Source organism: Protomyctophum bolini (assembly GCF_963924005.1).
Source record: "Protomyctophum bolini genome assembly, chromosome: 16".
NCBI lineage: Eukaryota > Metazoa > Chordata > Actinopteri > Myctophiformes > Myctophidae > Protomyctophum > Protomyctophum bolini.
This window is the reverse complement of record NC_137877.1, coordinates 35,284,604-35,312,064: the sequence shown is the minus strand read 5'-3', so window position 1 is coordinate 35,312,064 and position 27,461 is coordinate 35,284,604. Positions and strand designations below refer to the sequence as shown.

The window sequence follows — 27,461 nt, the reverse complement described above, 5'->3', positions numbered from 1 at the left end:
GAATCCGAAAGTTCGATTCTCGGCTCCTCCTGGCAAGTGTCGAAGTATCCTTGAGCAAGACATTGAACCCCTAACTGCTACCGATGAGCAGGTTGGCGCCTTGCCTGGTTTCCTCTGCCATCGGTGCGTGAATGGGTGAACGTGACATAGTGTACATTGTAATGTAAATCGCTTTGGATAAAAGAGATATATAAATGCAGTCCATTTATTGCATCTTTAGTTCACCCAACGTGCAGATAATAAATCTTTTAAATAAGGCTCAAGTGATTAATTCATGATGTAGGCCTACTTTTGTGAGTTCGGGACCTGGGGAGGCACCACATTTCCATTTTGGGTCACAAGCTAAAACATTTGGGAAACACTGTTCTAGGAGCTTGGAACCAGGTGCAGCACTGTTTAGAAGTTCTGGGAGCTCGGCCCCTGATCCAGCAGCGTCTGAGTGCAACCTCTGGAATGTTTTGTGGACGTGTGGGGGGTTGTTGTTGTTCTGTCCGCTGTCCTCCCCAGACTCAATGCCTGAGTCCTGACGTGAATCCTGACAGTTCACTTCGTCTCCTCCTCTTCCTCCACTGACCTCCACCGCCACCATCTCCTCCTCCTCCTCCACGTTCCCATCCATCTCCCGATCCAACATCTCCACAGCAACCACATTCACCAAGACGCAGTCTGTTGCCTGTGGTTCCAGCAGGAGAGTGTGGGATATGGCAGGCTCCTGTGTGCAAGAATGGAAATGAAAATCATTAAATCATCATTAAATCATCATCATCATGCAGTGGAGAAAATGTTTCATTTGCGTAAAGTAGATATCGTTGCTGTCGAGTGGAAACCTTAGTATATCGTCCCACCCTCATTACATTACAAATTTGTACACTCTCAGAGTTACAGTCCCATAAGGGTCCATTTGGTTCCAAACTATCATTTAGCTGGAGCCCCCTGGAACTACCCCAAGGACCCCTGGGGGTCACCGGACCCCACTTTGGGAACCACTGTTCTATGTGACACTGTAGTGTGATCGTGTATAGGCCGTTAATTTACAAAAACACAAAACGTTTGAATGTTGGAGATAAGAGATGTCCGGCAGAAACCTCTTTTTGAGGGGCGCTAGCCCCTCCTATATTCAGCTTTTAGTGTAGTTTTTCATCCTACACAAACATTAAATTCCCATTGACAATGCATGGAGAATTTTACGTCATATGTGTCTGTGTCTATTTTTGTCTTACACAAACATTGAATTCCCATTGACAATGAACAGAGAACTTTACGTCAGTGTCTGAGCAAATAGGCATAGTGTCTATTTTACGTTGTGATGATGTACGATGATAAGAACGCACTCACTTCACACAGGTGTGATTTTTTGTATATTCTTTACAACATTTAAAAATAGTGAAACATAGCCGATCTGTACACAAGCTTGAAGATCATCTGTTTTCACTACTTTTGTGCAACACTCGCTTGCAGAATGAACTACTGTATGTCCAAAACAGTTCGCATTTTTATTATTAAAACCTTTTTAAAATAGTGAAAATAGCCGATCTACAAGCTTGCGTAGCCAATCTAAAAGCATTATTTATCTGGAAACACCTGTGGGATTACAGCAAGACAAATTAAGTATGTCTGGTGGACACACACACACACACACACACACACACACACACACAGTGCATTACCAGTAAGCTGCTGGGTGTTGCATAGTGAAGATAGAGTTTCTTCTTCTGTTTGTAGCACAGATACACTAGTCCAGTCATCAGGACTAGAACTCCCAGTCCCAGCAGCACTGCCAGCATAATCTGCCACAGCAGAATGGTGCCTGGAGGGGCAAACAAAACAGTCGTCAGAGTGGAGTGATAAGAAGAAATAAGAAAAATACAACAATTCAACCAACAATCTCCAGAATCTCCAACCAGAATTGATTGATTGATTGATTGAAGTTTTTATTTCACAGTATGCAGAATACCGTATAGTTACAGTACATTTCAAATGAAACACAAGTCAATAGAAAAACTGTTACTTTGTGGACGATCCATGATAAAACATTACTTATTTACAGGGTCCACCATTTTCAATTCATCAGAACATAGAGACGTACAAATATACACTTCTATAAAAAAAATCACCATATAAAGAAAGTAAATAATAAAAAAAAAACTCCAACTATGTCCGATCTCCAGGAGTATCTAGCTACGAGACTCAACATTCAAGACCCCCGACTAACTTCCGGCAGGAGGGTTTCAGTACACAAAAAACCCTCTCTGTTGTCCACTCCTACTCCAGTGGTTCTCAATGTGGCGTCCGGGAAACCCCAGAGGTTCTTAAGGGGGTTCATGGGGGTCCACAGCCAAATTATTGCTAGTTATAAACCAAATACACCCTTATACTGTAACTTTGAGAACCACTGACTTGGGGTTGTTTGACACACGCAGCACAGCATGCACGCAGCACAGCACAGCACACACGCACACATAGAGAGACAGGCAGACCTACCCAGGGTGGTGACACACTGAGGTTGGGTGTAGGGACTGCATTTCTCATAAGCTTCACTGTAGGCCTGGACCTGAAAGCAGTACTCTGTTCTCGCTTCCAGCGACACCATGTAATGTGTAGCTTCAAATTCCTTCTCATGTTGCTGTGGAGCGCGCGCACACACACACACACACACACACACACACACACACACACACACACACACACACACACACACACACACACACACACAGTGTTTTAATGTCATAAACATAAGTACAATAATGCCAAGGTCTTTTTTAACAATTTCTGCCTATAATGGCATAGGCAATATAGGGAGGCCAGGTGGTTAACTGACAGAATAGGAGTATTTTAAACTCTTAACATGACTGGCAACATTTGCCCTAAGTGAAGTCATGTCCCTGGTTGGACAGAAGAGGGCAGCGTTAAGCAGCTTATTGAGGGAAGGCTTTCTAACCTGACAGGCAAACCTTTCATGTCTGTGTGCCATTTATTCTGGCCTTTGATGGCAATTCAACATCCAAAGTCATGATTTGAGGCATTTTGTTCAAAAGATGTTTTACAAAAGTCCACCTGCTGGTGGTGCTATAACAAGGTTATAACTATAACGTTATTCAACTATAAATAACTATAATGTTCATGATTTGAGGCACTTCAAATTAAACGGGCCAATCCTGCAAACTTTGGAAGCCAATATGTTAGCCAATTAGTATGGAATATGAAATACCGGACAGAGCCATATTGATCAATAACTGTGGGGCAGGCCCGTCTAGAGTTTGAATGGACAGTAATGAGAGCGCAAAATCTGTCTTGGAAGAGCCACCCATCGACTATCTAATATACGGTAACCATCCCCGTGTTTCTTCACTAGTCCGATCCAGAAGAACACAGTTTGTGTGTGTATGTGTGTATGTGTGTGTGTGTGTGTGTGTGTGTGCATTCTCACCTCCTGAGGTGTGTCTGACCTCGAGTATCTAAGCCTGAAAGACACTGATTGACCTAGGAAGAAACTCATCGGGATTTTGTCGTCCGCCATTGGCTCCCTGAAGCTCATAGTAACAGAGGCGTCGCCCGGCTCCACCCTCACCTGGGACGGCGGGCCAAGCTCTGCTGTAACCAGGGAAACATCACAGATACACCACAATTAGTGAGTGGAACTTCTTCTAATACATCTTATCTATCTATAAATATAGCACGTCTCTGTATGTCTGTACGTCCGTCCGTAATGCACGTAACTCGAGAAATGTTCGCCCCACCGACTTAAATTTGACACACGCGTTCCACAACCCCACAGGGTGCCACACCAGTGCCCAGTGTCGAGTCGGTCGGACCCACGTTTGTCCAGAACCACCACAAAAGGCCTTTGCCCGGGATCTGGACAGGGCCCCCTGCCCAGGCTCCATATATGGAGCAAGAAGCTACAGAAATCTCCATATATGGGCATAAAAGGACACAGACAGATGGGTGGAACGGGTACTCTGACACGGGTAAAAAAGGGTATTGTATAGCCGGGTGTGGCTTGGATCTCCAACTTCCGTCGTTACCGACTGAGTGCTCTACATCCGGGCAGCGGTCTAGTAATAATGGATTTCATTTTTAGAGCATTTATTGCATTTCTGAGTGCTTACTCAAAGCGCTTACAATGGTCCATTCATTGATACACTGAACTAAGAGTGGACTGTAACTGTGTGTCTGTGACATCATGCATGTTTGATATTGAGTGAACTGCTATGGACCACTCAGAGAAGCAGGGGGACAGGGAATTGGCTTATTACCAATTTGGGATATGAAGGGGAGAAAATACTATCTGGAAAAATTTAATGGAGTGGGCAAGATAAACTAATGTGAATTGTTATTAGAAAGCTGGCCGGCCGACGGACACCGGCCGACGGAGCATAGATTGGGCATTGCACTAATGAGGACTGTGACCTTGAGAACTGAACACTGAAAGGAGTACTGTCTTCATCTGTTCTTCCTGTTTGGGAGGAGGAGGAGATAAGGCCAGTTTCAGCGGAGTGTTCTTACACGTACAAAAAATGATGAAAGAGGTTGTGCCATGATGTAAACAAATATTATAAGGGTAAACCAGTGTTTCGACCTGATACAGGTCTTCTTCAGGGAATGTATTCAAACACAAAACGCTGGTGAAACATCTGTTGGAGATGTTCTCACAAAAAAAATATGTAATATTCTTTTTGTATAATCGACTAAATGTATTAGTCTGATTAACCACTTAACAGTGTACAAAAAAAGTAAGTAAATGTTTTCCCATGGCAAAATAACTTTAAATGTTGTTTGGACAGATGACACTGGTATGAAAGATAAAGATGGACGTTTTTTCTAAAGACGAGAGTCCCCTTGTTTTGTTACTTGCGCAAGCAGAGCACAGGATTATGTATGTATGTATGTTGGTGTCCTCTCTTGTTTAAGACCGTAGCCCAATCAGGGACCAGCATCTCTGGCAACATCATTATGTCGTCATTACAATATATATTATAGTTTTTTGGAAGCAGTGACGCAAGTAGGCTATACATGGCCTACTTGTGTGCAAGGCACATTATGTCACCAAAAGGACTGCCTAACACGTGATATACGGTCTCCCTCTCAGCTTTCCTACTGTCCGTCTCTCCTATAAATCAGACATTATTGCTTACCATTCTCATCAGGACAGAATGAGCCATTCAGCAAGGTCCAGTTGGACAGTTGACCTCTGCCCTCTGCCCTGACCCGCAGGACATAAGACCCATCGTAATCCAGGCAGTGTGAGAGGTCACACCAAGTCTCTGACTGACTGCTGCAGCAGCTGGTATAGGACTCTTCATTCTGTTCGTGATCCCTGACAGACAGACAGACAGACAGACAGACATCAAACATACAGTACAGAAACACATGATGTACAGTACGACTTAAAACAATGTATAACCAGGAGAAAGACACCGCGAAGGAAACAGAAATAGAGTGAGATGGAGATAAGAGACAGAGACAGAGAGAACTACGGAGAGAAAGCGAGAAATATGGAGAGAAAGATACTAGTAGAGACAGTTGTTCTGCTTTTAACTGTTCTGCTTTTAACTTGTACTGTTTTAACCTGTACGGCGACCTTGAGTGCCCTGAAAGGCGCCTTATAAATAAAATGTATTATTATTATTATTAGTTGGTAAGAGAGACAGAGACAAAGGGAAACAGAGAAAGATGGGGGGACAGACAGGAGGATGAAGCACAAAGCGAAAGAGGGAAAAAGAAGGGAAATATAGAGGGACAGAGATAATCAGACAAGTGGATGTCGGGACGGAGGTGGTTGAGAGACACATAAGGAAATAGAAGAGTCAGAATTAGAGTGTCAGAAAGTGAGTGTGTGTGTGTGTGTGTGTGTGTGTGTGTGTGTGTGTGTGTGTGCTCACAGTGTGGACTGCACGGTGAAGGTGCCAGCACCAGTTTGGTTCCAGTCCCATCGGAGGACGTAGTGAGTGTTGACAGCATCCATCTTCAGATGCTGAGGACAAGGCAGACCTGCAGACACTGTGCACAGTACCAACATAAACCACTGGATCTGACAATGGACCTTAAAATGTAAAACTTTAGATTATTATTTTTTTGTCACTTTTAATTGGTGATAATGTGCTTTTAATTGTTGCTGATAAAATATTCTGTTCTATTCTGCATGCAGTGTGCACAATCCACATACATCCACTGGAACTGTTCAATGGGTACAAACAATACAGCCCATTCTTGATGTTTTGATAGGACTCAGGAGCATCTATCAAAGGCTTCCGCTACCTCTCTCAGGCGCGCGACACACACACACACACACACACACACACACACACACACACACACACACACACACGTGCCACCATCGGTCTGTACAGGAAGTAGATTGCATGGAGGAAATGTGACATGTTTAACCGGTTTTTCAGATATCTATGTACCTGGCTTCCACAGCCGTTAACCAGCTTGTTTTGACCAGAGGAATAATTTAACCTCCATGACACCGTCTTTAAGTCAGTTCAATGGAGCCGTGCATGTACAGACAGAAGGTTTTCACTTTCACTTTAATTATGTGTCTACAGTGTCAGTCTGTGTGACAGAACTCACCAGAGCAGAAGAGGAAAGCTGTCCAGATGTTTCGTGGGTTTGTTGACATCTCTTAGACTTCATTCCTGATCCTCCTCTCCTCTGTCTTTCTGTGTGAAAGCCTGAAGTGGAGTTCTAACGTTGAGATTTGAAGTGTTTTCAGCGGGTTAACTTCACACACACAGCATGCTGCTGTGTTTAGTACAGTACAGACCACTCCCACTATTCACTGAGGGAGCTTTTGCGATGCAAATCATTTGAGTCACAGAAGAAATAAATCAGGAAATGCAAGACAAACAGCGTACCACCCGCACACATGCCTTAACCAACTGAAAATGTTAAAGTACCAGCATATCTGACCATAACAATTACCGGTACATTATTTATATTGTTAAACTGCTCTGCTCTTAATGCATTCTATGAGTGTAGCATAAAGACCTGTTTAGTGCTACATAAATTATTGATTGGTAGTAATAATAATAAGCTTAGTTTGTTGTACGAAAATAGTGCTTAAATGGTTTATCAGATTATTTAATAAAAATAATCAATAAGATTTGTTGCAGCCCTAATGCACTGTAAATAAAATAAAACTAATAAGTATCAACTTAGATTCCTTGTCGGTGACTAATGCTCTATATCGGAATCTATGAATGAAGCACTTTGACATATAGAATTTGTTAGATATTTCTTTAATATGAATGATTGTCCATTAACATGGTTCTATAAGCAGCTTTGGGACTAACAGCATCCACTTCACAGGTACACCAGTCTTCACAGTAAACGTATATACAGATTCACTTGGTCACCATGAAAGACTGGTACCATGCCATCAAAGACTGGTACCATGCCATCAAAGACTGGTACCATGCCATCAAAGACTGGCAACATATCGAGGCAGACTAGGGTTCTATTAATATGGGTTGAAAACAAACACATACATATTGAGTTTGGATTGAAGCTGTAAATAAATGTTGTGTCCTACAGTGTGTATGTTGGACAAAGATGCTATCATGGTAAAGATTCGGTATTAAAGTTTTGGATCATCATTCCCTAAGGGTCACACCCTTAGGGAATGATCACATTAGTATGTGATTGGCTGGCACAACTATACAGTACCATGTACAGTGAATTAATTATCTTTAAGAAGTTTGTGTTTTGCATATCTCAAGTCTGTGGAAAGAGTATAATTACTGGTTGCAACAAAAGACTAAGCAGCATTTTACAGTCAGTCAAATTAAAAATGTAATGATCTAATATTGATTCTATAGTGTCAGTTCCCCATCCGCCTTTATCACCTCAACATGTTGTGCGTCTATCATGACCTTTAGACTTTCAGCTTCGTGGAGAAAAGCAGTACATATTTGTATGTCATAAAGCTTAAGCAGATTAGATGAATGGATATTTGAATGAGCTGTACAAGTGAGACCATTAGTCCATAATAATAATTATAAAGCCCATAAATTGCGTCCCAACGTTGATGCCCTTAAAAGGTTCACAAACGACACCACGAGGACGGCCAGCAGTATGATAGGTGCTAAAACCATCGATTCAGTTATTTTCTTCGTTAAGAGATGAACAACCTCGGACAACCATAGAAACTACAACAAAACTATAAAATAAAACAGAAATGGCATTGCTTTCCACAAGATTCCACAAGAATCATAAATGTATATGCATAAAATGAGAATAAAAATATATTCAAAGACTCACATAACGGGGGCTCAACGGGTAAGAGCACATACCACAGTGGTTTTCAAACATTTTCACGTCAAGGACCCGCACAATGATATGTATCTGCCGGCGGACACCCATCTGCAAAGATTTTGTGCCAGGGACCCGGGGAGATTTGTATTGTACATTTGTCAAGATCTACAAGCTCACTGAGGCCCCTTTTCCACCGGAGTTGAACCGATTCTGTTACTTTGAACGAGTTCCGAATGTTTTCACAGAAAATTAACTGGTTCAGAAACCTAAAAGTTGGTCGTTTTGCCCTGAACTGGGAACCAAAGTGGGCGCTCTACAGGATATAGCCAGTGGCAAAAGCAAGCGGAAAAAACCTTAAAAAAAAAAAAGAAGTGACACTGTAATTACCGTTGACGATTGAATTTCCCCTGTTAAATGGACACTTTGACCGGTCATATTAGACACATTACTGGCCAGCCCTGGAATCGAACCTGGGGCAACTGGGGACACCTGCCCCTAATTTCAATGGGTCTTTCTTTACACTGGTGGAAAAACAAGCCGGTTCGCAGCATGTTCCGTGAAAGCACCATAGTTCCAAGGATCTAGAACTGTTGGTGGAAAAGGGGCCAATGTATTGCATGATTGTGATGTGTTGCTTGTAGATTGGCTATTGTCGAATATCCTAAGTATAAAATAGGCTTAAAGTGGTTGAACTGGACCCTACGTCTACGGTGACTGACATACCACATAAATAAGGCAATAATCGTTCTGGCAGCCCGGTCCGATTTCGACTGAGGCTCTTTCTTTACTGCATGTCATAACTTCTCTCTCTCCCACCTTTCCTGTCTATCTGACATTCTCTCTAACTTTTAGCCTTTTTACTGTATTATACTAGCCTGGGTCCCAGCCTGATTCGCTGCGTTCCGCGGATCTGAAAACGTCACTTCGTTGCGAATCAGGCTGGAACCCAGGCTACATTTTGTCTTTACTGTATATCAAACACAAGACATAACGGACTCAAACACACATTATGTACATGCACAATACAGGAAATTAACAGAAAATCCCTTTTTTTTTGTTCACAACTGGAAAGAATTTCTAATACAAATCTTTCATCTGAGACCTGTTGTGGCAATATGGGGACAGTGGTTAACAATTACCATGGTGACAGCATAGGAATCTGGACGTTGACTTGTAATGGAGGGACGATGTTCCCATGTAACCACGGGCAACCACTATGAACATTAGGCCTCTGCAACTCCATACGTTTTGGTTTGACACAATCGCACACACATACAGTATGCACACATACACACATGCGCAGTTGCGCCCACGCCCACACTAATTGGCTTTTGTTCACGTCAAACAATAAAAAATGGAGCAGGTACATAGTAAAATCCTCACGGCCGGTCTACACCAGGCTTTTCGCTAACGTTTTGTGCGCGTTTACCCTAAAACGCGAACCCCACGTCTGCGCACTTAAAATAGGACTGGACCTAAATTTGCGCGTGCACGTGTGTGCGTATTCGTGTACTGAAAAGCCTGGTGTACAAACGGACCCTTACAGGTCTGTAACTCCCATATTAGCGTACAATTGGAACCAAATGGACCCGTATAGTCTCAGAGTGAAATTAAAACAGAGGATTTTACAGTGTAGAGTAGACAAGTCACATGCAGACACTTTTACTGAAGCAGTAATGTTTCTAATGATAATAAACTTCACTTGACCAGCTTGAACTTTATAGACAGTGACACATACTCCCACGCTGTTCAATAAGCAGTTTTACCAGGACATGTTATGTAATCCACAACTATCATTATTATACTGTATATTCATATTACAGTATTATAATATACAGTGGATTGTTATTTGGATGGTTTAGAGGGTTTACCAAACCTTTTAGCTCGAGACCCAAAAGAGAAATTTGATGTCTTCTTGTGACCCGGACTAGTGAAAACAGCTCACAATTTCTTTTGAAGAATTTATGAAAAAATTATATTAGTTTAAAAAAACAACTGAAAAAACGTGTGTATATATATATATATATATATATATATCTTGTGTTATTTATTTATTTAATCTAGCAAACAGGAAATCCCACTGCTTGGGACTAGTAAATGAAGGTCATGTTCAAATGCTCCTGTTTTCACTCAGTTGCCATCAAAAAATTGGACCAACATGACGCACTGTGAACTTGTAGATCTGTATGACACACCCATGTGCACAAGGAAGCCTTACTGGTTTCAAGACAAGATGCTCACCTAAAATGTATGATTCTATCTTGACTGATTTCTGCCCAACAAAGCCTAATGTGTCAACACATCAGAAAAACTAGTTATTGTCCTATTTTTTCAGACTTTTCCATGACCGGAAAACTGCTTCAAGATAGTCATAGTTCATCTTTTTTGGTGGGTAGTCTGGGAACCCTATACAAACGAAAAGACACAAACTACATAGAACAGGTCCACAGTCAGATATACGCACACAGTTTTCATTGGTTGGCAATGACCAGCATTGCCAAAAGCACAACACTTTCAGAACGTAGGACGTGTGGAAACATCATAATTATGAAATTCAACAGACGGATCCAGAGGAATTCCTAGCGCTTTTTCATTGACAAAAAATGGTTTGGCCTCTCCTTCTGCACCATACTTCTTGCTGTTTGCGCATGCGCGCTGCCGTTCACTTCCTTGTTTACGGCTTAGAAAGAATGGCTCGTCTCTCCTAATCTAGGGAGCTCTCCAGGTTTTGACCAGATGGGCATACTTCCGTCTTAATTTCTGACTTCAACATGCCTCTCGTTTAGAATAGAAATGCTTCTAGAGAGACTTTATCATAATCATCGCGAGGTAAGCAAGCAACATTATGCATTTGCATTTGTACGGAACCGAAGGGGGATGGGGGTTTTCAGAGTAAAAGCTGCCATATCTGCCCGGCACCCCGAGCTCCTATTTTGAAAGAAATCTCATTGTGTTTTAATATGCACATATAGCCTGTAGGCTGTGACAAAAATGGAACAGCAGGGCAACCCATCCCATCCACGGACCATAATCATGATAATTGTCATTGAGGAGCGCTCCTTCCATCAGCCATACACTGTCACGTTAATATTGTACAGTATGTGAAATAACATGGACTACTTACTTTGTCAAAATGACAGGTATTAGGCGGAGTGAGGCACGGCCTGAACAGCACCCTGTTTGTCATCTGTGGACAATAAGGCCTTTTTGACCCCTCTGTATAAACCACAGATAAATTATTCAGAGGTTATTCCAGTAACATTTACTGGGCTGTAGCTGACTGCAAGTTCTCTCTCAGTCTAGGCGAGGCACACTGTAATATCCTCTGTGTAATATCCTCTATGTGCCCACATGGACCCTTAAATCTGTGTGTAAAAGAATCCAATCGGTCCAATTGGGTCAATTTCTACACTCTCGGGGGTTGAATTCACAAAGAATGAACTGCGGGCACTGATAGCACCATGAGTAATGAATCACCCAAGTACAACTGCAAATACCACAAGACACTATTTTCTTAACAGTGCAGTTAGGGGTGCGTTCACCTCGGGGTGGGTGACATTATGAAAATCAAATATCACAATACAGTACCTCAATAGCTATCGTAACAATACTGATATCGTGACGATATTATTGTAAATTTAACAATAGTACTACCTTCTTAAAAAAAAAAAAAAAAGATATTATTTCCGCTATTTTGAAATCTTTTGACGATTTTTGAAAAGTATAAATAATGGCTGAAGTGATTAAAACTAGGAAAATACTTATGAATGATATATCATGATATGATGATACTAACATTCCAGTCTATCTTGATATCGACATTACCCCGGCCTAATTTCAACCCTTGTGGGGAGACATTATAGTTTGTCTCATTTGGACAGGTTTTGGCCCCAAAATCCGCACAATCGTTTTGTGAATTTACGCCCTGTGAGGATGTTACTGTGTACAGACTACAGAGAGAGCCTGCATCCATCCTGCTTCAGTGTACATTTTAGAAGTCTGTGGTCATACTTCCATACCACCGACAAGTCATTCTTGAAAGCTGAATGTACTATGCCAAGATCCTCAGAGTCTCCAAATACCTCCTCTTTTCTTTGGTCTCTCCGTCTTTTCCTCTTGCACAATCCATCCACCCCTTCAAACATCTACGTCCATCACACCTTCGTCTTCCATGGCGGCACACTGGCCCCTGGGCTCGGGCCCCACGGCTTCCATCTTGACCTGCTCCAGGGAACAGGGGCCCTGCCACGAGCCCTCCAGACCCCCAGACGACTGCGTGCTGCGTGGCTGCCGCGGGCCAGAGCCGCCCTCTGTGGAATAGACTCCAGAGTCCTTGCTGCCTCCACTGCCCTGGCGGCTGTGTCTCCCACTGGACAAAAAAACAAATCAGTCTGAGAACTCTCTACTACTGCCACCGCACAAGGATCACACAGTCACAACGTAGAGGACTAGTGTTGTGCACTTGCTTAGATTGATCCAAAGGTTGTGTACATTGAGTCATTGGCCATAGATGCGTGTGTATAGAGGCCGTCGCCCAGTCTACATGTCCTTATGTGTCCCTGAGCAAGACAACACTTAACAGCTCTGCCCATGTGCATATCATGACCACCTGAGCGGCCAGCTCAGAAAAATTCTCCTCCCCCAGGGCTAGAGTTCTCAACAGGCCTGAAAATTAAGGCCTGGACCAAACCGGTCCCTAACTGGGCACTACTGAGCTGGGCCGAAAAATGACCATACTTTTAAGCCAAAAAAAAAGCCACTTTCGCCGATTTTTGATCGCCAATATTTTATTGAGTTTTGCCCCATTGTCGGACGGCGACAAACTACATACGTGAGTAAAGTTCACTTTGAGCTGCATCCAACACATCCACTTTCATTTCCATCGGCCTTACCGTTAGAACGCTAGGGCCTAGATTTTATTTTAATTATTTTCACAGAACCGGAGGCTCGGCCCAGCTTAGCATACATTTTGGGCCTGGCCCGGCCCGAAAACGTCGGGTTGTGTCGGGTTCGAGCAGAATTTGAGAACTCTACCCAGGTCTCAGACAATACTCCCCTTCCCTTGCATGGCCGAAGTAAATCTACTACACCCACTACTTATCCAGCTGTGAAGTTACATCATGAGCACTAAACCCATGCCTAAACTTAAAAACCATACAGATGGTACCCAACCTCAAATGCATTACTTAAACCTGTGCTTTAACATGACCATACTTAAAAATGCCTACCCTTAATTCAAATAAATTCATAAAAATCATCCACAATCATCAGGAATATAGTTTCCACCCCATTGGAAAAGTAAACATTTAATGGTAAATTTCCTGGTTTTCCACATTTAACGTAACATGAATAACTCCATTCTCCTTGACGATGACCCAGTCTGAACATTACACAGGCCACATTAAGGGCCCGACCCGGTGGTTGAGAAACTGACCTGCTGTTTGGCTCCGGAGACATGAAAGGCGGGGTCTCACAGCGGGGAGGGGCGTGGATCTCCAGAAGCACCGCCTCTGGACAGATGCTCACCTTATCATAGATCAGCTCTGTGTCAGACTCTGGGGTGAGGAGGCGAGGCACGTCAGAGCTGGGGGAGCAGTCATTAAGGTACTGAAAGAAAAAAGAACGAGGGATGAAACAGAGAGACAGAGAGGAAATTCAACAGTCAACAGAGAGAATTACTGCGGCCATCACAGTGTCGAATGAATGAATTTATCATAAAGACCCATCCCTTATGGGATTATGAGACAAACAATACATAAACAATATCATATCACATTAACTTCATGAACACAGAAACTATATACGGTACATATTTGGTTATTACCCCAAAACAGAAATAAATATACATCACATATTTAAATTTGTTTAAAGTGCTTCAAGATCTGTCTCAGCAGATGAGAAGCACTATATATTTCTTAATGAAAGAATTATTTGCAAGTATTCTATGTGTGAAGTAGGACGCATGGCAGTAGAGAGGCTGTACGCAGACACTGTACTGTATGTGGATAATGTAAGCATGGTCTCCTACCGCCTGGATGTGAGCGGGGAGCTGGATGGAAGGGTAGAACGTGTCCTTCACAACGTGGTAGCACTTAAAGGAGACGTACAGAAACAGCAGAACCAGCAGGAAAAACCCTACCATGGACGCCAGGAACCATAGCAAGATCTGCCACACTGGAGTCGGACCTGGAGAGACACACGTGTGCATCCATGCACACACACACACACACACACACACACACACACACACACACACACACACACACACACACACACACACACACACACACACACACACACACACACACACACACACACACACACACACACACACACACACACACACACACACACACACACACACACACACACAAACACACACACACACACACACACACACAAATTGAAAACCAATGGAGATGCCGACATACTGTCCCATATGAAAAGGACCACCACCCAAGTCTTTGCATTGACAGATTTAGTCAATTCGTTGGATTTAGATCATCACCAGACCAGACACACCATAGGAGGAGATATCTTGATTGTCTGACTACAAGTACACAAAGTCTGCACAGCGGAAAACAAGTACAATTATCAGCACAAGCAAAGCTATTGCAGGTAACATATTTGGAGAACAGATTTAGCTAGTTTTGCAATCCAATCCAGTAAATATTTAATGCAAATGTTTAAATATGTACACACAGGTTCTAATAAAGCCAGGTTTAAATGTGGCAGGTCTAATTGACAACGTAATAAATGTGAATGTAGTAATATATGAAGCTGTGAACCTTGCGTCTTCATGCAGTGCGGCGTGGTGAAGTTGCTGCTCTTGTGGTAGTAGTCGTAGCGTGTCTGGACGCTCACGCAGTACCAGGTCCAGGACTGCAGGTCTGGCAGAGTGACCAGGTTGACACTGCTGTTCGCCATCTGGGTCTGCAGGCCCTGCAAGACACAGAGAGGGTAAGGGTCGAGTTCTGTGCCTAGTGAAACGTCTGGTGACTATATTCTATGAATGGGCTAAAATTGGGTGGAAAGTTGGAAACAAAAATAAAAGATATTGGGTGGAAACAATGAAGAAATCTAAATCTAATAAATCTAATAAGCCAGACTCATACCACAGTAATCACACTGTCGTGTGGCAGGCAATTTATTTTTGCCAACGGCTGAGTCACATCTGGCTTATTAGCTATATTCATATATGGCATGTTACTTTACAGAGTTGACGGATTTTGGTATATAAACATTAAGTACCTGTATGATGATTTAACAAACACTAATAAGCTAGAGCTGGAATTGGCTACGGGCACACTGTATAGAGCACCGAAGTCTGACGTCACTTTCAATAGAGGGCGTCAGTCCCCAGGTTCATGTATTTGTTTAGTTGCATTGAAATCCCCATTGAGGTGATTTTAGATGGACCACAACGCTTATAGTAGACGATATTAAGATCACCCCATGTTATTCTCCATAGAGAAATTACTTCCGCGAACCAGGGGAATCGTCGGGATGAGCGAGTTACGTCAGGACTTCGGTGCTCTATACTAGGCTGCAGTGGTTACCGTACATTAGATTATATTAGATGTCTTTAATATCCACAAGGGAAATTTGTTTTGCTCACTTCAATGCATACATTCAGGACAATACACAAATATAATAAAACACACTGCAAAGTACTAGTAAAATAAGTTTAGAAAGGTATTGAAAAGAAAGCAAATCCAATCTCCATACAGTGAGACATTCATAATGTGTGTGTGTGTGTGTGTGTGTGTGTGTGTGTGTGTGTGTGTGTCGATGGAAGCTAAATTATCAGCGCCCAGTCCAGTTCATCTGCCTTTGTACAATACATGTTTGTTTTGTACTTGCCATACCATGTGACTACAGGAGCAGAGTAACAAAAACAATGAAAAGTGTGTGCGTGCACTCTAGTTGCGTGCGTGTGAGATAAATTAAGAGGGAGAGGCACCAGGTGTTACTTGTGAGGGGATAGAGAGCATCAGAATAGAGGAAGTGTATAAAGAACAAATATTTTGGTTTTTGTCTTGAGGCAGCAGTAAACCCACAAAGACTTCCTGTTGACTCTCACTTCAGGGGGAGGTTCCAAGGTCCTCAACCCCTGCATCCCCTCCCGGACATTATGTGCCCGGAGCGCTTAGTTTGCACTTTGACTTAACATTTGGCCCACTTCTCCAATAGACATGATGACATTCTACTGGCTTTGTGGGAATCAGATTTAATTTTGACTCTTTTTGACCTGGAAGAACACATGTTATACATTCAAACTAGTAGTCTATAGCATAATTACAGGACCATTTAAACATGCTTAAAATATGTATGTTAAATGTATAAAAAGATTACTGCATAACCCACGTTCCACGCTATTTAATCCATGGTTTGATGCCAATATTTGTTTTATGTGTTTAATTCGCCGTTCTTCAATAATTAAAAAGAAAGAGCGGATTTGTCGCGGACCTGATGGCGAGACTGTCACATTATGATGACGAAACCGGAAATCGAGGCGTGCTCTGGGCTGCAAGGGCTTATGGGAAAATTAGTTCAATGCAAGTGAACGGTAGTTCCAGCACCCCTCACAGCCTGGTCGCATCGCGATGGTCGCATGTTTTACTCTTCAACAACACATGCTTATGATCCAAAGGTAATAAAACAATCCTGGCAGCCTAGGTGGTTTGGATATATTCATCTAAAACCCTTAAAGTGTTAACATAATATTTAATAAGTCCATCAAATGTAGTGTGAGGGGGAAAAAAAACTTGAAATGAAGTAATGACTGTTAAGGGCTTGATGATATACTTCATCACGATGTAATGAAGCTTGTAGATTGGCTATTTTCAGTGTGCAACACCTTCGTCCACCTAAATATGAATCTGGCTGTAAAGGTTTAGATTTTTGGATCTACAGCTGTAGGAAATACTTGCCATTAATATAGTGGTTGCAACGGTATTAATTGATTGCCTGAGTCCTGTGGTGGGAGTTCTGGTCTGGTTTTGTTTTTTTCATTCCTTTCTTTGTACTAAATTGATGAGGAGCAATTGTCCAGGTGTTAATGTTAGTCTGGCAGAATACTTCAAACTGTACTAAGCTCATTTGCATCCACTCATCGCGACAAAGTTTGTCTGGGAGGAACTTTCTGTGAAAATAGCAGTTCTACAAGCGTTGTGAGATTGTAGCATTGCAACTCCTTGCCTTGCCTTGAAAACAACCTGTGCATGGTCGGAGCGTTCCCAGTAGATGATGTACCTGTGCATTCTGGGAGCGTTCCCAGTAGATGATGTGGTGTACCTGTGCATTCTGGGAGCGTTCCCAGTAGATGATGTGGTGTACCTGTGCATTCTGGGAGCGTTCCCAGTAGATGATGTGGTGTACCTGTGCATGGTGGGAGCGTTCCCAGTAGATGATGTGGTGTACCTGTGCATTCTGGGAGCGTTCCCAGTAGATGATGTGGTGTACCTGTGCATTCTGGGAGCGTTCCCAGTAGATGATGTGGTGTACCTGTGCATTCTGGGAGTGTTGAGCGTTCCCAGTAGATGATGTGGTGTACCTGTGCATTCTGGGAGCGTTCCCAGTAGATGATGCGGTGTACCTGTGCATTCTGGGAGCGTTTCCAGTAGATGATGTGGTGTACCTGTGCATTCTGGGAGCGTTCCCAGTAGGTGATGTGATGTACCTGTGCATTCTGGGAGCGTTCCCAGTAGATGATGCGGTAGTACATCATGGGCACTTTGTCTCTCATGGAGGAGTTGGTCGTGGTCAGAGGGTCATAGATGGAGACATCCAACAGATAGCCAGCAGGAGACACGTCTACTCTGGATGGAGGGCCCACAGCAGCTGGGAGGACAGACATTATTATCTTTATTTGTTATATAGATCTTTATCATTATTATTACCGTATAGATAAAATAACAATTCTACGTGACTTGGCTGGAAGTTAAGTAACAAGACCTTCTAAGTACAAAGATATCATGATTCCGATCAGATTAAAGCCCCTTACAGTTTTATCCAAATAACGGATGTCTTAACATTTAAAACGAACACACACTTCTCCACGACCTCTTGCACACCTGCCACGAAGCTGCCATCTGACGAGTGGATTGCTTACGTACTTCCTTTTCCATGGTGGAGGCTAGCACATAGACTGACCTATAAATAACCACTTCATATCACCATCATATAACAAAACACAATCACACTAACTTTACTCGTTACTTATTCCATAAAAGGCATGTTTTGATTGACAAACAATGTGCCATTCCCATAGGGGCTTCAAGCTACCTGCATAAACTAGAACTCAGACCAGGCAATTTGAGATAATGGCACTTAATAATATTAATAATAATAATAATAATGTTTTTTATTATTATTATTTATTTATTTTATATATTCAAATCCCACATTACAAACAAACCATTCCAAGTTTCTCCTTTGTGTTTATGTCATTGGAATTTGGAATGTGTGTTTGGGTCTGCTGGGGAGAAAAGTTGTTGGAAGGGTTTCAGAATAACAAAGTCTGCACATAATGGTATATTCATTTGACATTACACAGCAACATATCTGTGCCCCAAGTCTATTATTGGGTGAATGATGAAAGTGGAATGGTGGCATATTCTGTCCAGCTTCAACTGCAAATTTGACACTCAGTAAACACCAATGAGAGAGAGAGAGAGAGACTGGCTGTCTTCCCAGGAGTCCTGTTCACATAGCAACCAGACTGCTCAGGATTCCACTCTTCTCTCCGTCTCTCCCATCCTCTCCTTTCTTCTCTCTCCCTGCAGTTTATTCACAACACTACAGCTGAACTTACTATTACCAAGAATGGAAAAGTGAATCATATCAATCCAGTTCATACATCTTTATAGAGGTGCAACAGTTTAATCAAAGTAATCGCTTTTGTTAATATTTGGGGAGATATTTTTCATAAAATAATCAAGGAAGTAGGAATATGGACAAAACTGATATATTGCTCGGGCTATAATCTCCCCCCTCTCATTCCTCTCTCCTTTTCCCTTTCCCTTTCCATCTCTTTTCCCTTTCCCTTTCCATCTCCAACACTCTCTCACACACACACACACACACACACACACACACACACACACACACACACACACACACACACACACACACACACACACACACACACACACACACACACACACACACACACACACACACACACACACACACACACACACACACACACACACACACACACACACACACACACACACACACACACACACACACACACACACACACACACACACACACACACACACACACACACACACACACACACGCCCTCTCTCTCTCTCACCTTCTTTATCAGGACAGAACTCTCTGTCCGTCCATTTGGAGTGGGTCTTGCCCTGGTTGGTTCTGACTCGGAGGACGAAGATGCCCAGATAGTGGAGCTGTGACTGGGTCAGGTCACAGCGGGTGTCTGCTGTTTTGTCACACACGGTCGTCCAGTCCTTGTTCTTCTTCCTCTGCAACTTGTACTTCCTGGAGTTATTAATTGGGGTTAACAAAAACATGGTAATACATCAATCAAATACATCAAGTGCTACGGCAAGTGCAGCTACAAGTTAGTACAATAATAATGCAAATAGTACAGTAAGACTGAAGCATCCAAAATATGATAACTGTGATGAATGACGTATCTGAAACTCAATCGATACCGTTACCAGCATTTTAGGCAGCTTTTCCAATACTGGTATGGGTATCGGAACAACTTGCAGTAGTAACATGGGAACTTACGCTATGTACTGTGTGGTGAAAGTCACTGGGTGGTTCCCAGCAGCAGGGGTTCGGTACCAGTCCCACAGCAGAATGTACTGGGTGTTCATAGTCTGCATGGTCAAATTGTGCGGTGCCGAAAGCTCTGCCTGTGATGATCCGTCTGCCTGGACTGCAATCGGGAACACACAGATCAGAAACAACATCCTATAAGTAGTACACGAATACACACAACAACCACATGTTGTTGTCAGACAGTTAAGTCTGACAACTAAGTGTAGGAGTCGGAGAGACAGAAAGTAGGAAAGCTGAGCTGAGAGGGACACAGTGTAAGAGAGACAGACACACACAGTAGGACAGCCGAGAGGGAGAGTGTAGAAGAGGTAGACACAGTAAGAAAGCTGAAAGAGAGACATTGTAGGAGCTAGAGACAAGAGGAAAGCTGAGAACCAGGCATTGTAGCCAGGTCATTAAATTAACATTTGTGATGACCAGATCCAATGCTTCCTGGTTGTCTTAACAACAACCAGATTTGTAACAGATTTGGGACAGATTAGGGAGGTCCAGGGAGGCACATGTACAACATGGGAGTCACTTAACATTCTTTCAGTAGCAGTGACTTGGAGCACAACACAAACCATCTCAACAAGGAATACATTTCCCATGTTTAACCCATTATATCCAAGAAAGCATCCGTATAATTTTAGATTTGAGCTTTGGCTATTCAAAAATAGAAGATATACAACAAGCTTGTGGGGTGCTGCGAGCTTAGTACATCAGCAGTACATCTGCTATTTTGTTTTATATTTTCATCAAATCTTGAAAGTGTTTTTCCACACAAATCTTCTCCTTGGCATGAAAAGGTTTGATAACTCCTGAGAATTGTCAACAGCATTATTTGATCTATCTAGTATCTTCAGTTGACTTTCTTGGACAAAAATCAGAGGTACATAAAAACGGAGTGTGTCGACTTTCATTCACAACACCAGAGAGGAAGTGAACACTTCAAATACCAGGTATTCTGCACCGAGAGAGACTTTGCAGAACAGAAACGCATTGCAGGGCCATCGAGACAAATCGAGCGTAGAACCAATGGTTATTTGAAGTGCAAAGATATTAATCTGATTCTGATCTAAGAATAGCTGAGATAAAAATGAAAGACCAGATAAACCTGTGTGTTGTTCGTTTACTGTAGGTGAGTGAGTGTGTGACGTGTGTGTGTGTGTGTGTGTGTGTGTGTGTGTGTGTGTGTGTGTGTGTGTGTGTGTGTGTGTACAATACGTGGAGAGTGACCAAAAAATCTGCCAACTCAAAACTTTAATCAAAAATGACTTTCCCAGTTTTAATGGATTAAAACTTTAATGCATTAAAACTGGGAAAGTCATTTTAGATTCCATTGGCTACTTAAAAATAGCAGATTTATCCTCACAGCGCGTCACTTTGTGCAGCGCTATAGATCTGCTATTTCTGAAAAATCGAGACAATTTGTGCAAATCTTTGAATGTACAGTATATATATTTTTTTGTTTTTAAAGCAAACATTTTAACTCAAATCTTTGCATCTGGGGGTCCCTGGAACAATGGGGCCAAATACATATAATTTTAGGGGTCCTTGACATTAAAAAGTTTGAGAACCACCGATATAGAAACATACAGTATTGTACAGTTTGTTTTAAGAAAATTGTTCGGATTTAGAAGACGTATAGAATCAGCCTCGGATCTTAATGGGTTAATAGGACAGTGTTTGTATTAACAAGATCTACCATGACAACACGTCACAGTTAAAGCCTGATTTATAATACCATGGAGGGAGTGACCCATTGTTATAGAAAACCAAGGTAACCACTAGTAACCAGGCATAGAATAAATATGGTCAGATGATAACAAACCTAGGGTAAAACAGCAACCCGTTTAATAAGCAGCAGGACAATATTCATTCCTCATTCCAACATTTTGGGATATTTTTCCCAATACGTGTAGATAAGATGCATATTAATAAATATGTTGCTGTCGGGCATAAACCTTGCATGTCTAAAATAGTTTCCTTTTCATTTTTTTATTTTTTTTAACATTTTTTTTTTAAATAGTGTTTAACGTGTATATCAGCTATTTTCACTACTTTTGTGTGAAAATAGTGTAAGACGAAGTAGGGCATTCACCTGCGGAAAAGCAAACGCAAAATGCAACGTTGACATTTTGGAGGTACGAGGTTTCCACCAGACAGTGACGACATAGTGTATTATCAATGCAGCTGAACCACCAACCATGTTATGCTGACAACAACGCAGCATACAGACAGACTTCACGGTCTGAAGGCCCCTCATCTCTGTTCCTGACTGTTCTTGTGCTCACAAACGCTCCTCTTCAATTTCCTACACATCTTCCAAATATATTAAGGTCACAGACAGTGTCAGTGTGTGTGTGTGTGTGTGTGTGTGTGTGTGTGTGTGTGTGTGTGTGTGTGTGTGTGTGTGTGCTGATGCTCTCAGTGGACCTACAAAGCCCATGGTTGCACAATATTTCCCTCTACTCTCTGATATAAAATGGTTTTCTTGTGGAATAGTTACCTGGCGACAGGAGACTATAGGCTTGAGTAGTTAATCAGACTAATCCATTTAGTTTATTATTGATTATCCGTGTTGTTTCGCCGACATGTGAAAAAATGCACATCTCTCTATATGATTATATCTAAGAAAATAATAGTTTCATTGTAATCTTATTATACACCTGTTGTTTTCAAAATACTTGTGCCCATCATGGGCAAGTCAACTCCCAAGGCACACCTAGACTTGTCTCACAGCACGCCGTTTGGGGACCATTTTACCACTGATATACACAGCTGTTGTTTTGTGGTCATATCATGCAGTCTGCCCTGTCCTACTGTAGCTTACAACACAGGTCTGCCCGTCTCTGTACCTGGCACCTCTGTGTTCCTTGCCAGAAGCCTTTGTTCATCAGATTCCACTGGGCTCAGGTATGAAGGTGTGACTAACTAACTACACTACGTTTCTTAATCAGACCCAGAAACACAACAGTAAATACATTCCATGACACGCATCCCTGAATACAGTCAACCAGCCAAGCTGATGAGATTTGATGTGACAACAATGATTAGACTGAAGTGAAGTCAGATGGCAATATAGGACGACTTTTTTTGAAACTTAGCCGATAAGAGCCATTAAATCGCTCAGCTTTGATCATTCGGTTCCTCTCATCTTCAACTTAATTTAGTGCCATTACAATCTGGGACCCCATTGGCAAGAAACGAAAAAAAAAAAAACAGAGCCCTGTTTTCCTTTGAATTTGCCTTTGGGGACGGCGCCGAACAGAATGTGGATAGCAGGATGTTGCCCGTTTGCTCCGACTTAGGTACTCCTCTTCCGGTGGGGCGCCTATGTTTTCATTCCCACTAACAACATGTAAAAACACGTTCTGAATGCCACGGCCGACAGATTCCGTATCATAGATCGTTCGGAATCTGTAGCCATGTCAACACTGGTTTAGCTTGCTTTTGTGTTTGTAACTTTGTACTGTCCCAGTGTTTTTCAGTTAAGAAGTATATTAATACTTGTAGGTAGTAGGTACATGTCTAGGTAGATAGTTAAACTCAAGTAAGTATTTCTATTTGAATGAGTGGTATTATTCTTTCAATCAATTCAGTCTACAGCTAAGTAAGGATAAAACAGTAAAAACACAATGGAAACAAGTCCCCTAGAGGTTTTTTTGCGCCATCCTTTTAGCCTAAATGTCTGACCGTACCTCGTGGTTTTTACATTTCTAAAGTATTTGAGCAATCAAACAAACATATCACCACCCCGGATATCAAAAGCAGAGGCGGCATGGACCCCCCCCCCCTCCCCAAACGAATCTAACCCTCAACGTGTCCATGCACAACACTGAGTTATTACAACCAAAACAGGTGTGACTAACACCCTCTGTCACAAGGGTTCGTGAGTCATGAGGCATAAACAATTATAGCTGATTGAACTGTGGTCTGATGAAAAAGGTGAAACAAAACTCAGCCTGACCAATTTACAAGCTGGAGATGTGGACTTCAGATCAGCGGGTAAAATAAAGCTACTGGTACATAGAGATAAGGTTTCGCTGCTGCACCTGCTGTTGTGGGACCAGGAGAAACTGTTGCTGTAGGACATGCCTGTGGACCGTGTGTGGTTTTAGGGATGCCTTCTGTTACGTTTGGGCAGTAACTGGAATTACAGAGACGAAAATGGCACATTGCATCGCATCGCATATTAGTTACCGACCAATACACAGCCTAGTGTGTAGGATAGTGAATGAATTTAGAAAAGCTTGAGGAAATTAGCTTGAGAAAACACCTGCAATGGGTCTCTCATGAGTGAACATATATGTTGTGTACCTATGTATATCAACAGTGAATATGAGACCGTCAACAGACCTTAAGCAATGAGCATGATCCAAATGTCGACGCCATGTCTCTCCATAATGTCATGTTTATTCTATAATGACATTTCAACAAATACCACCAGGTTTTCGTCTTCATTTGCTATCACACTGCTGTGGTTAAAGGGAAAGCAACAGACAAATATATCCTGTTCTTACACTGTCAAAACAGTTTCGGTCTCGAAATTGTAACAATACAATAGCCTAATATTCATAAGCAGCACCCTGGTGAAACATGTTTTACCACTGATGTCAATTTGAATGTGGTTATATCATGTCATTCTCGAATCTCTCGATCTCATAATACAGTATGATACTATACTATGGTACAGTCAGAAATACCAAAAACCACAGTTGTGAACCCAATAGCATCCTATTCTCTACATACACGTTTAATTTTTCTTGTATTTTTTCATACATTTTACAATGGGTCTCTGAATGAGGGAAGTGAACAGATGTGTACGTATCTATCAACAGTGAATATGAGTAATTTTTTAATGTTGCCCATTTACGGCCAATACACTGCCTAGTGTGTAGGATATTGAATCAATAAAAAAATGCTTGAAATAATACAGTACAACCCCTGGACAGTGAGAGAGAGAGGGAGAGAGAGAGACAGAGACAGAGACAGGAGAGAAGACGGGATTTGATCTTGAATCCTGTTTGGCAGAAGATGTGTGCTCAGTATGGTATGTAAACACAGATATAATTTATTTGATCCTGAGGGAAATTCAGCTATAGCAGCACCACACCACAGTAGCATGAAAAGCATACCGATAAGAATAGATACAACATTATGGACAATTTCGCCGAGACAGATTGTTTATTTTTGGGCCATACTTCTTATATGAGACGATTTTATGATGAGCCCATGTTATTCTCCATAGAGAAATTACTTCCGTGAACCAGGGGATGAGCGAGTGGCGCTCTATAGGGGCAGTCCAGGGGGGGTAATGAAGGGAAGTTAAGCTCAAGGCAGGAAATGTACACCAACACAAGAACAAGATTCCTTTACAGGATCTCCTCACTGGTCAACAAAAACACCTTTGAAGACCTTAACAGGAGCCCTCGTACAAGGTTTCTTTGACTATGCATCCACCTCTTGGTACCACAGCACCTCAAAGGCCCTTAAAACAAGGCTCCAGACCTCCCAAAACAAACTGGTCAGGCTCCTACTTGGCCTCACCCCCCGAACCCACCTCACCCCTGCCCACTTTGACAGGCTGGGACGGCTTAGGGTCGACGACAGAGTACAGCATCTTGCAATGGGTCTGGTCCACAAGATTCGATACACCACTAAGATACCCATGTACCTGTCTAAATACTTCCTTAATGTAAACGAAGTCCACACCCACAACACCAGAGGGAGTGCAACAAACCATGTACAACCCAGATTCGGCACAAACAAGGGACTAAATTATTTTCGCTCCTATGCCACCAAAATGTGGAACGCCCTACCAACAGTCATTAAGACATGTGAATCCCTTGACTCCTTCAAAACCGCTCTCAAAGGGCACCTACGGATGGCTGCAATTCGAAACTGGCCTCTGTAAAATCTGAATCGAGTGATTCGAATTGAGTTTGTGCTTGAAATGTACTGTAATTCTACAAACTGTTAATAAATATTTCAATCAAAAACACAGAAGTGACTGGCTGGCACTGTGGCACAGTATATTTTCCAGTCAATTTCTCACAAATTGTGAACCTATTATAACAGCAGAGACGTCAGTCATACCAGTTATAATACCATTATGATATTAGCAGCCCATATTTTGTTTGCAATTACAGACACAGGTGGCGTCCCCCCCACCCCAACTAATCATACTACTGATGATGATGATGATAATAAATATAATAACAACAACAACAATAAATAAATAATGCACTGCAAACCAACTTTTTTGCTATTTCGTTTGCAATAAGAATGATAATGCCTGAGTTAAATTACCTAAGCATTTCATTCTCTAGAATAAAATAAGAAAAATATACACATGTGACATGCACAATTGCACATACTAAGGATTTAACTGATATCAATGGTCCGTCCACACCAAACACCATAGCTACATTACCGGTATAAATAAATATATTGTTTAGGCCAGATGCCTAGCCTAAAATGTAGACTCTCGTAGATGTATTTATCGATTCTGACATTGAAGGCTAATATTAGATACCATGTACTGAGAAAACACACCACCTCTGTTCCATAGCCCTAATGCTAAGGGCAGAATTAACATTAGGGCTATGGACCAGAGTAGCCAGGACCAGAGCTACACGACCACCAACAACCACAACAACCACAACACCACCACCACCACTACACAATACACATTGCTGTGATTATGAAGTGTGTAGTTGTTTAGTAGGTTGACTCACCAGGGCTGGTTTGGAAGCAGCAGAGAACAAACACGAACACAGCAGCAGCGTCCATGTTCGACACCATCAGTCCACCACGTATGTTTTTATCCACATGAATGTGTTCTATCGTCCCTTCTTCACAAACACATGTTCCCGACCCTCTCTCTGGCCCCCCTCTCTCTCTTTCTCTTTCTGTCTTTCAATCTTGTGACAGAATGTGACTCACTCACAATTCACAAAGCTGGAGACTGGACTGGAGGCGGGCATATATACGTCCCATAGCCGTGTCGGCCAGTGCTATGTGCAAACCAACGGGCAAAAGCTGTCTCCTTGACGACCAATCAGCCAATGACGTACGATTGTCCTTTCGGCCTATATGAGGTTTCAGAGTAATCTGGGGCGTGTCCTTCTCTCGTCTCTCGTCTTGATGCGCAGCCGCAGTTCGGTTTTTCTCCTTGCATTGTGCTTGCACAATATATTTCAATGTGCCAGTGTAATAATAATAATAATAATAATAATAATAATAATAAATATAATAATAACCAGTAAGACGCCCTGACCTAGGTCGCTTGCACGCATCCGCCTGGGTGATGGCAGACCCAGACTGCTGGGCGAGCGCTGCCACTTTGGCATGGGAGGTCAGATCAACATATGGAATGAATTCTGTACTCTCTG

At 42.2% G+C, this 27,461-nt stretch overlaps 2 protein-coding genes across 3 annotated transcripts; both read right to left on the bottom strand.

Moving 5' to 3' along the window:
• Positions 1–210: 210 nt before the first annotated feature.
• LOC308330605 (interferon alpha/beta receptor 1a-like) lies at positions 211–6,752 on the bottom strand. Of its 2 annotated transcripts, none has more exons than XM_080785545.1 (7): positions 6,577–6,752; positions 5,883–6,000; positions 5,136–5,317; positions 3,428–3,591; positions 2,482–2,623; positions 1,656–1,807; positions 211–712 (listed from the first exon to the last, which is right to left on the bottom strand). In XM_080785545.1, the coding sequence occupies exons 1-7, from the start codon at positions 6,623–6,625 to the stop codon at positions 260–262; spliced, it is 1,260 nt and encodes a 419-aa protein (XP_080641671.1). In that variant the 5' UTR covers positions 6,626–6,752; the 3' UTR covers positions 211–259. The 2 variants fall into 2 exon arrangements, with proteins under 2 accessions (XP_080641671.1, XP_080641672.1); XM_080785546.1 differs by having other exon boundaries at positions 1,668–1,807.
• A 4,405-nt stretch (positions 6,753–11,157) lies between these two features.
• On the bottom strand, positions 11,158–27,142 carry LOC308330823 (interferon alpha/beta receptor 1b-like). The gene is made up of 8 exons (XM_080785890.1): positions 26,805–27,142; positions 20,029–20,179; positions 19,586–19,773; positions 17,942–18,102; positions 15,048–15,201; positions 14,288–14,445; positions 13,694–13,866; positions 11,158–12,628 (listed from the first exon to the last, which is right to left on the bottom strand). Exons 1-8 carry the CDS (start codon positions 26,869–26,871, stop codon positions 12,397–12,399), a joined length of 1,284 nt encoding a protein of 427 aa, XP_080642016.1. The 5' UTR covers positions 26,872–27,142; the 3' UTR covers positions 11,158–12,396.
• Between the last annotated feature and the right edge of the window lie 319 nt (positions 27,143–27,461).

Bases quoted from the DNA above. Each gene is read 5' to 3' on its own strand.
- LOC308330605 (XM_080785545.1), bottom strand. From the start codon at position 6,625: ATGTCAACAAACCCACGAAACATCTGGACAGCTTTCCTCTTCTGCTCT. The intron at 5,318-5,882 runs GTGAGCACACAC...TCTGTCTGTCAG, and splicing joins TTCACCGTGCAGTCCACACT to GGATCACGAACAGAATGAAG. The intron at 1,808-2,481 runs GTAGGTCTGCCT...TTGCCCCTCCAG, and splicing joins TCAGTGTGTCACCACCCTGG to GCACCATTCTGCTGTGGCAG.
- LOC308330823 (XM_080785890.1), bottom strand. From the start codon at position 26,871: ATGGTGTCGAACATGGACGCTGCTGCTGTGTTCGTGTTTGTTCTCTGC. The intron at 19,774-20,028 runs GTAAGTTCCCAT...TAATAACTCCAG, and splicing joins TTCACCACACAGTACATAGC to GAAGTACAAGTTGCAGAGGA. The intron at 12,629-13,693 runs GTCAGTTTCTCA...TTTTTTGTCCAG, and splicing joins TCTCCGGAGCCAAACAGCAG to TGGGAGACACAGCCGCCAGG.